Consider the following 10551-nt stretch of genomic DNA (forward strand, 5'->3'; position numbering starts at 1 on the left):
TCAATGTTGCTGACTTAACACCATTCTTCGGACTAGAAGGATCAGAGTCGAGGACGACTCCTATTCAAGAGGGGGAGGATGATGAGGACATCCCAACCATGCAGACCTCGGCGACCTCCTCGCAGACCTCAGCGACCTCCTCGCAGACCTCAGCGACCTCTACTCCGACATCGCTGACCTCCACACCGACCATGCCGAGCACAACTACACCAGCCCAAGTCTTTAAAGGACCAATTACATGTAGTCAGGCAAAGGAACTACAACAAGAGGTGAACGCGCTACTTTGTGAATCTCATTTAAATATTAATGAGAATTATATACTGCCTAAGTCGAGTACATTGCTATTACTCAGGTTTACCAAGGAGGATGACAAGAACACACAAGGCGATGAATACAAAGAAGAACCACGTTCGAATTCGTCCAGTCCTGCAGAACAGTCTGAAAGAAATAATCATAACTTTTGATTCCCAAAAGCTATGAAGGCCAATTGGTACTTGTTGGAAAGCTCTTGAAGTCTAGTTTCCAATGACACCAACCCCGACCAGTTTGGAGAAATTGTTATGGCGCCCGACCAGTTTTAGTGCATACTGGTCAGAAGCTCAACAGTCTGCATGAAGCTAAAGTTGCCGTGTAAAACTGTATCATTCTACAAAGTTCCGAGATGCATACTATACATGGTGTGAAAGCTTATCAAGTTAGCTTTCCAACGCATCCAGCCGCACGTCATTTGAAGCTTCCAAGGTGGAGTTATTGCCTAAACACTGAAGATTGCGCCGAAGACCAACAGCTACGCGGAAACTCTCCAGAAGCTGATTTCGTAGAGACCCTTTCACATAGTCTATCTTTTCATTTCCATTTCGTGTTTTCACTTATCAAGGAGGGTTGTTCCTTGTATAAATACTCCATTGCTTCATAGCAATGATAGATTTTTGATAATCGAAATACAAACCCCTTTGTTCAGCTGTGTGCTAACAAATCCAGAGAGAGATCTCTACCCCTTAGCTCTTGTGTTTTCCTTCGCGGAGATTACAGAAGCGGCCGCGTCATCGGCACCCAATCCGTGCTCCTGGTCCATCGATTCCAGGTTGCGTAGGTTGGTTTCTTTGAGAGTGTGGTTGGGCGAATCCTTGGTTCAGGCTGCCGTATAGAGACGGTGGTTGGCTCCTTGTGCACGTCGTCAGGTTACACTAGTTATCGCTGCTTGCAGCAAGTTATCGGCCGTTCTTCGGCTAGTTATCAAGACCGGGATCCTACGTCGTGAAGATCGGGACCAAGACTCCATCACGTATGGTTAATTAGTTTAATTTGGTTAGTTTGTTTAGGAGCAATATTAAATAAACCTATTATTAGGTGATCATCGGTGTCAGTAATTCTGTTAGAGTTTCGATAATCAGAAATATAGTTTTCTTGTATTAACATTGGGTATATTTTCGGATGTTTTTAGGGATGTCAAATAAATTATATTTTCAGATATATTATGGAGAAGGTCAAATTAGTTATGGTCCTAGCGGTGTAGATCTCTCTGGATTTCAGCATATCGTTAAGGTACTTAGTAGAGCTAATGAGAGGACCATAATGAGCATGTGCAAGTGGCTGATGTACCATTTTCAACTAGATTCCCGACAACATGAGCTTATGCTGAGAACTGTGCTAAGCCATGCTAATCAGGGGTACTTTAGGGAGCTCGCCTCGATTAATGTGACATCTACTTGGAGACAGTATATAGATATATCATGTAAACGTGGTCTCCCTTTTATGCTACTGGTTGAAGCGTACCAAAAGGATCCAACAGAGATAAACTCTACAAAAGTAGTAGCAGGAACAAGTCAGGTAGTGGTGGATGAAGCAGACCTGGCAAATGTCGGGGACGAGCAAGATGTTGGGGATGTGCATGAGATGCAACCGAGGAGTGTAGCTAATAAGGGGGAGCACATCCCTAGCATAATTGAAGAGATGGAGATGGAGGATCAAGAGCTAGAGGAAGCCATTGCCGATGAGGATTCTTCTAACGAGGAGGGAAATGCTCCTATTCCTACAGAGTGGAGGACTCAGGAATTTTTGAAGCTGAGGCTCATCGGACACCGTGGGAATATCATGAGAACGAGGTGTTCCAGAGTGCTATGTACCATAGTAAGGAGGCTATTATTGATGCAGTTAAATTCTGGTCGTTGTCTCTTCAGAGGCAGTTCAAAGTTGTGAAGTTGAGTAAAAGGGAGTATGATGTCAAGTGTTTGGTGCCTGATTGTTCTTGGCGGGTGCACGCATTCAGGAGGAAGTGGGTTGACTGCTTAGAGTACTCAATTATCAGGGAGCACAATTGTCACATTGAGGAAATAGAGTTCTCCCACCGGAACCTGTCATTTACTTTTGTTGCCAATGTTATGTATGGGGAGATTGTGGATAACCTGAAGTATAAGCCACGATCAATAATCAGTGCTATTGAGGAAAGGTTTCAGTACACAATAAACTACGCCAGGGCATGGAGGGTGAAACAGAAGGCTATTGAGATGAGGTTTGGGACATACGAAGATTCATATGACAATCTACCGCGTCAATTAGCCACAATATGTGCAAGAAACCCTGGAAGTTACTATAACATCAAGCATTACCCCTCGACTGATGTGAAGTATAGCGGGAAGCGAGTACTGCAAACTTTTACAGAAAATTCAAAAACAAGGGCTTGATGAATCTTTTCAAGAAATTATGCAGCCAAAACCAACAGAGAATGTTCAATACCCTATGGGCAAGACTAGACAAACTAACCATGAAGCATACAGCTGAGCTAGAAGCCACAAGAGATGAACCAATTTCTCTTGGACCACTCCAACAGATACTCCCCAGATAGTAAGGAGGTCAAGGTTAGCTGTTTGGAACTTTTCGCAGTGGATACAAAATGAGCCAAGAGAGAAATGGACTTCGATGTATGACATTAGATGGGCAAGGTATGGGATAATGACAACTAATCTTGGTGACATCTATAATTGGGTCATACGGGGTATGAGGTCCCTCCTACTTGTTGGAATTATAGAAGGTATTATGCATGTGACTTGCAGATATTTTATTGATCGCTATGCAGCTGCTTTGAAGGTAATGAAAGATAACCGTATGCTGTATGGATCGATGCTATGTAAGTACATGGAGAAGGCCACAAAGAAGGCACATATGCACCGCACCAATCATGAGGAAACTGCGGAGCACAGGTACAGTATCTTGTGCTGTGATAAGGGTTGTAGGGGTGGCAGACGTGAGCGTCATGTGCAAGAGTGCGTGCTTAGGATTGGAACATGCATCTGTATGTGCCAGAAGTCACAATTGCTACACAGGCCATGAACACACATCATAGCTGCATGTGGGGAGCATAATATGCTACCCATGCAATATGTTTCTAAGTACTTTATGATGGATCATATACTGAACATATGGAACCATGAGCTGTATGGCTATGGTATTGTTGATACGTTTACATGTAATCCAGGTCCCTCACGAATCTATGTGCTAGACTTTGAGAGGATGAAGAATACACCGGGACGTCGACAAACTCTGCGGATTCGAAATGATATGGATGAATCCGAGGCGAGTCCAAGGGTGAAACGATGTAGCAAGTGCAATGAAACAGGTCACACATATAAGTATTGTCCGAAAAATATACCTGTTATGTAGGTGGGGTCATGACGGCGGTTAAGTGTGAATGTATTTAGCGTATCTCGATGTTATATTTGTAAGGTATTCTTCTTAGTTATCTACGTTGCATTTTGACCTTACATTTGTATCTAATTATGTACCTACATGTTGTAATATATTCATGTAACTTTGTGTACGTATATATCATATGCTGTTCACGTAATTGTGTGTATATTTTAATGTAACAGACTGTTTATATTATTCATATATATTTGGTTTCAATGTATATTATTCTTATCTACATGTCATAATATATTCATGTATATTTGGTTTCAATGCTGATATGGCGCACCCACCGATCCCTGAGCTTCTTGACCCTGCAGTGGGCAAGAAGCACTGCAACTTCTTGTCTGCCGTTCACCAGACGGAGTTAAAGGTTTTCCGACCACATGGCCCTAGGGAGCTACTTACGACCGACGATCGTTGAAAGCACCAGTATGTTTCTAATTAGCTACGTATGTGTTAGTTTATTTATTTATTGCATGCCCTACATTCACTTTATATTACAAATGGTGTAGGTTGGTAGCATCTGGACTCCTACCGCTGTGCCGTTTGGTGGAGGCCCGAGCGACAGAGAACCCTGAGGCAACGGCTAGGCGATTCTATTCTAACCACTCGCTGATCACTGCACTGGTTGACTGGTGGAGGCCTAAGACCCATACTTTCCACCTCCCCTGCAGCGAGATGGCTTCGACGTTGCAGGACGTAGCCTACATGTTTGGCTCACCTTGTGCCGGAGCTGCCGTTGGAGTCGTCGACGTGTATGCAGACTAGATGAACATCATGCATCAGCGATTCGCCCCTGTTCAACGAACGGATGACACACCCGCCTATGTGCCCGAGTTCCTGTTGAATCCACGAGGACCCACGAAGAAGTGGATCCTCCAGTTCCAGGTACCTTACAATTTATCTTCCCATTTGCTTTATGATTTCAAAGATATTTTACTCATCATCATTTGCATTACTTGTAGCTTGGATACATCCACCGGAAGGCTGGCTTGTACTCGGTCTTGAGGCATTTCGAGGCCTACCTGCTTTGGTTGTTCGACTGGGTTATGTTCAACAGCGGCCATGGCTACCTGGTGTCGAGGACACTTGTTCCGTACACGAGGTGGATCGCAGATGCGGAGCCCAATGATGTCCCCCAGTTGAGCTGGGCCTCTGTTGTCCATGTTGCGACATATCGAGCCTTGTGGGACGTGTGCACGAAGAAGGAGCTACTAGCCACATTTGCTGGGTGCCCACTACTGCTACAACTGTGGTCTTTTGAGCAGGTCGTGATAGGTCGGCCCATTGTGGACTTGTCCTCATACCCTGAGGAATGGTACGTCGAAACTGAGGAGGACGGGCCCACCATGGGCTTACTGTGGTGTCGACGCCGGGTACATATGAAATATAGTTATGCTTCACTTGTCACATATTTTAGTTCTGGTTTCTTACTATTTTTCTCCATAGCTGCACTGGGTGCATGAGCAGGCCCACAGCGCATACAAGCTTTTTAGGTTACAGTTCGACCGTCTGCGTCTCGACGACATGGTCTGGACCCCCCTACAACCACTTGTTCATCCAAGCCCGTGCGCTTGTCGGTCCTGTCTCCGTTGGGTAGCCGTGACAAGGAGTACTGGCTTATGAAGAAGCCGCTCGTCTTCGACTTCTACATCGAGGAGTATTCACCCCACCGCGTGATCAGACAGTTCGGACGCCCTAACCTACTCTAGGGGCCACGTGAGGGCGAACCAACGGTAGCAGCTCCGGGACCATTATGGTGGGAACGGCCCTAACCTACTCTAAGGGCCACGTGAGGGTGAACCAGCGGCAGCGGCCCTAGGACCTTGATGGTGGGAATGGCTGACGGTAGTGGGGAAGATAGCAGTAGGATTGTACCTTTGCTTTTGTAACTTATATGTCTATTTCATGATGCATCTTCGATTCGCGAACTAGTCTTACATATTTGGATGTGTCTACTTTCTATGGTCTACTTACCATGTTATAACTGCATTTGTTAATCCAACGTGACCGCACGCTAGTTGCATTTCTTAATCCAACGTGACCACACACTACTTTCTATCGTCCTCGGCTTTGTATGAACCGTTCACGATAGAGCTAGAAAATCATTTCTTACAAAGCTACTTATACACGAAGTGACCACACGACACCTCTGTCAGCAGTCTAGTTTTAGACACGAAGTGACCACACGACTCAGCTTTAACCATGAAATGGCAACACCTCTGTCTTGGTGTAATCTGTAGACAGAAAGTGACCACACGACTCAACTTTAACTATGAAATGACAACACCTTTGTCCTGACGCAGGCTGTAGACAAGAAGTGACCACACGGAAGAGCTTTAACCATAAACTAAATGACAACACATCTATCTTGACATATGGAATCTCTGTTCAGCATCAATACCACAACTTTTCCATTCTTTAACAAAGAATCCGATGCTTCAGCCCCCCACTAAGCCCATGCACTTAGTCTATCATAAATAACCCCTAGCCATCATAAATAACCCCACCTTCCTCCATGGATAGACCACTTTCCTCAGCTCTCTCAACTACAATGTCTTCCTCAGCTCCACCAAGACCACCCAAGAAACACTGGAGGATATTCATCCCCTAAGGGGCGAACCACTGATGTGCCTTTGTGGCGATCTTTGTAAGCTTCACGAGTCTCAAGACATCTCCTACACCTATGACCTACGCTTCTTCATGTGTGCCAACTACCAATACGACAAGCCTCAACATGGATCGTATGAGTACCCACCGGTATAGCGACATAGATTAGTCATGTGGCACTTTCCACATCTTATTCCCGATTTCAAGTACTATTTTACTAACCTCACATCTTGTTTTATTTGTCTAGTCTCCTCCACCTATCTGTGACTTCATTGAATGGCTCGACATGGAGCAAAATGAAGACCAGAAGCGGTGGGTCGACATGAGCATGCGGTGGAGGAGGGAAGCGTATGCACACCGGGAGTACGAGAAACAACAGGAGGAACTAAGGCTACTTTTTGACCACTTTTTGGCCGAATGAATATGCACTATTTTTCAAATTAACGTATATAAAAGTTAAATTAAAAAAATAAACTTCCTCACCGCCCGTTGGTAGGTCGGCTAGAGCTACCCGTGCTCTCATAGGGCAGTAAGAGGAGCTGCCGAGGGGGCGAGCCCTATGCGCCCTCTTAGAGGGTGGTAAGGGGTGACGGTGCCACCGTGGCATCCTTACCGTCTTCTGAAAGTGCTGCAACCCTTTCAGATGGCGATAGACGTCTATTTCTGTAAATCTTATTGTCAGCGGTCTATTTATTTAAATATTCAATAGAAAAATATAAAAATTAAAAAAACTCAGTTACTGTTTGGGCCTAAACCCGCAAGGATAGGAAAGCAGAATAAGGGCCCGCAAATGGACAACAGGAGAGGGACTGCAATTTTTATCAAGCAGATAACACAGGCTAGGCTACCTGAGCTAATTCCACCTGAGAGATTAACCTTCCACAGATAAAACTTACACAACACCCCTGTGAATCAAAATATATAAAAGTAAAAAAAACATTCCTTTCTTGACCATTTCCCAGAAATTAAGAAGTCATGCTCGAAAAAATTACAAGGCAAAGGGGTACAGTAACTAAACAAAAAAGTTGAAATAAGGAACCATCAGCAATGAGAGCAAATTATATGCATTTAGCACAGCGCATGTCAGCACAAACTAGCTCACTCGCTGGATTGGACATCACCTCCTGCTCCTGTTGTTGCCTCGTCGAAATCGTCGAAGCTTAGGCTAAGAGTTTGCAGCTTGAACCCAGCTCCCTGGATGGCTTCCACTAGGTTAGAGGCCACTCCGGTAGCTTGCACCGTTGTCTCCTTGGTTAACTGAAGACGCAATACCAATAATGTAGATAAAGAATATCAGTATATAACACCATATTAATAAAGGAATAAGACAGAAGTGTATTAGTCAAAACTGAATTTGATACGATCATCATCATGACACTTAGGACTGGAAATCTAACATAGAATTCACTGCAGATTTTGCAGAGGATAGCACTCCCTAAAGATTTTAGAGAATATTTATTTCACTGTGACAATGGAGTAGTTAGTGGTAGATCAATTTACTGCAGTTACCCGTTGCCTTCGTGGTGCCTGGAACTGTATTATCTACAAACTGGGGGTTTCATGCCGTTTTCAATGGAGAACTAATGGATATGCTTAACATATGAAAGAAACATAACTAATCACGAAAACAAAAGAGCCAGGAACAGGAACTGGACAGTTTACGGCTATTTTTATAGGATTTTTTTTTTTAACTGCAGTTTTTCTTAATCGGTGATTGCAATCAGACCATATCTTCAATTATAACAGGTTTTGTTGCTGCAGTTTGTATTGGTTCTCCGCAGCTGGAAGAGCTTTTGTCAGCTAAAGAAAATACTGTTTATTGAGGTGCACTCAAACAATGGTCAAATGTCTTACATGGTCTACGAAATTATTGGTCTGGTTGTGTAACTTTGTGTCCGGATCCAAAACCAACATTCTTTGTCATGTTTGTCTTACTCAACAAAGCAATACAGTTTATGGTTACCCAACCAAAGAAATGCAGTTTTCCAGTGACATAAAAAGAAAATGAATGCCTGAGAAACAGAAATACATCGACATGTCTGTGTCTTGCAAAATGCCTAAGTTGAACAATCAGTAACCCGTTCGGTACAATGAATTCTTGTTCAATTACTTCATTTGCAAGAAGAAAGAATGATTTAATTTTGCTGTAACTGAACAGGACTCCATTTGTGAGCAACATCGTTTGGATCCTGGATCAAAGGCTTGGGATATGCCTGAAAATAAGTTTTGAACAGCCTGCGATGTTAAAACTTCCAGATTCTAGAGTCTCAGTAGAACAGAAGTTGTAGTGTTGCATAGATTTAACCTTGAGAATAAAGTTCATTCAGGGCTCCAAGACAAGCATCTGGTTTCCACTTGATTAGTTTGTCAAATTGCAACTGCCAAATTTTCCAGGTTCCATCTCTCTAACTATGGATCACACTATGCAATTTTCTTTTTAGAGAAGAAAGATCAATCTGTGCCTCCACATGATTGCAATGACAGTTTGAGCTTGTCACTGCATACATATGTGCAGTACAAAACCAATGCACACAGACCAGCGCACTAGCTTGTGCCTAGTGGGAGCAGTAATTGAACGAGCGGTAGCAAGAAACACTGACGTACCACAACACTTCCGATGCCTTCTTCAATGAGCACCTCCAGGTCCCTGACCCCCTCCAGCTGCTAAAATACCAAAAAAAAATGTCTTGACCATCAGTTGATTATTTTGTATTATTTTTCTGCTAATAAATTTGCAAGAAAAATAGTAGTTTGCCGTAAAATGGTACGAAACGAATGCGAAGCGGACCTCAAGAGATTCATTGATCTTGGAAATGGCCCTCTCCTCCATGCTGCCCTCCGCCTTGAAGTAGAGGATGAGGGAGTCAGAGGTGTAGGCCGGCGCCGCCGCCTCCGAGCTGGCCGCGCGCGCCACCGCCAGGCGGCTGGCTCTTCTCCAAGTTAGAGCTCCATCGCCGGCGCAGCAGAGCTGCGGGGAGACGCGGCGAGGGAGGAGGGATACCGCGGTGGCGGAGGGGAGCAGGTGGGTGGAGGCCATCGACGACATCCTCGTCTTCTTCTTCTTCTTTAGCGGCTACCCCTCCTGCTCTTATCCTAATTCTGCTGCTTCAGCGGTCGTAGCTTCGCGGGAGATGAGGATTTCTTAGCCGGTTTCGTTTCGGATAGGGTGCGGGAGTTTTTCCCCCTATTTCCTCCAACGGCTAAAACCCCTTTTATGGCTATAAAGAAAAAAACGTGAAAGAATTTTATAGAAAATAGTTCAAATTGTGTTGGAATAGGAAAATTATTCCAAAACCTAAACAAGGTATTGAAGATTTGAATCGGCCTAAATCTAAAAGATCTCATAACTATCAATAACTTCTAAAATATATTTACTTTAGAAACATGAAAATCATATTTGTAAATTTGTTTTAAAAAATTCATGATATTATAAAATTATTGAATTTTATAATATATTTTAATATAAAATAATGATATACACGTTGGATATCGTGTTATGTCCAAAACCTATAATATTTGTGACAAGTAGGAGTAATTCTAATATACAACTTCACAATTCTATATTCACAACTCGACTTAAAAAAAGAATGCTGACATTGAGAACATCAAAATTGTTTTAAACTAAAAATAATATAAGCTATTTTAGTATTTGAAATTCATGATTTAAAATCTACAAATTCAATTACTTAAATTAATGAATATTTTATTTATAAAAATAAATGTTGCTTCTTTGAATTTAAATTATAGTTCATTTTTTTGAATTACAAATTTAAAATTTAAAACTAAAAAAACAAAGTTCACATTTTGATTTTAACATTCCATATATGATTAGCTGAATTTCAGAAATAGATTATTCGAATGTGAACTACTAACCATTCTAGGTTAAACCTAAAATTGTAGTTTCAAAATTCAAATATTAGAATTTTAAAATTCAAAATATAATTAGAAAATATATGGACTAGGTTTCTAGTATTTAGAAATCCAATTTCTATTTAAAAGTTCAGATTTTTTTACACTTAGACCCTAAAATTTGAATTTGAAAAATTAATTATATTGAATTTCAAACTTTGACTTGAAAATTCAAATTTTGATATTCGAAACTTGAATTTTGGATTATTGAATTTAATAGTTTCTGAATCAAATGTTCATACTTTAGGCAAGAAATCCCAATTGTTTGAATTTAGTTGTCAAGTTTCAAAATAAATCAATTATAGTGCAACCTCGTTGTGAACAATCCCTTGGTGAGATGGTGGA

General features: G+C 42.2%; 1 protein-coding gene across 2 annotated transcripts; it reads right to left on the minus strand.

The window, feature by feature from the left end:
- Window positions 1-7219: 7219 nt before the first annotated feature.
- Window positions 7220-9479, minus strand: LOC133885419 (uncharacterized). 2 transcript variants are annotated; one of them, XM_062325131.1, is made up of 3 exons: window positions 9086-9479; window positions 8902-8958; window positions 7220-7554 (listed from the first exon to the last, which is right to left on the minus strand). In XM_062325131.1, exons 1-3 carry the CDS (start codon window positions 9341-9343, stop codon window positions 7396-7398), a joined length of 474 nt encoding a protein of 157 aa, XP_062181115.1. In that variant the 5' UTR covers window positions 9344-9479; the 3' UTR covers window positions 7220-7395. The 2 variants fall into 2 exon arrangements, with proteins under 2 accessions (XP_062181115.1, XP_062181114.1); XM_062325130.1 differs by having other exon boundaries at window positions 8902-8961.
- Between the last annotated feature and the right edge of the window lie 1072 nt (window positions 9480-10551).

Source organism: Phragmites australis, chromosome 11 (genome assembly GCF_958298935.1).
Source record: "Phragmites australis chromosome 11, lpPhrAust1.1, whole genome shotgun sequence".
In the NCBI taxonomy this organism is placed as follows: Eukaryota; Viridiplantae; Streptophyta; class Magnoliopsida; order Poales; family Poaceae; genus Phragmites; species Phragmites australis.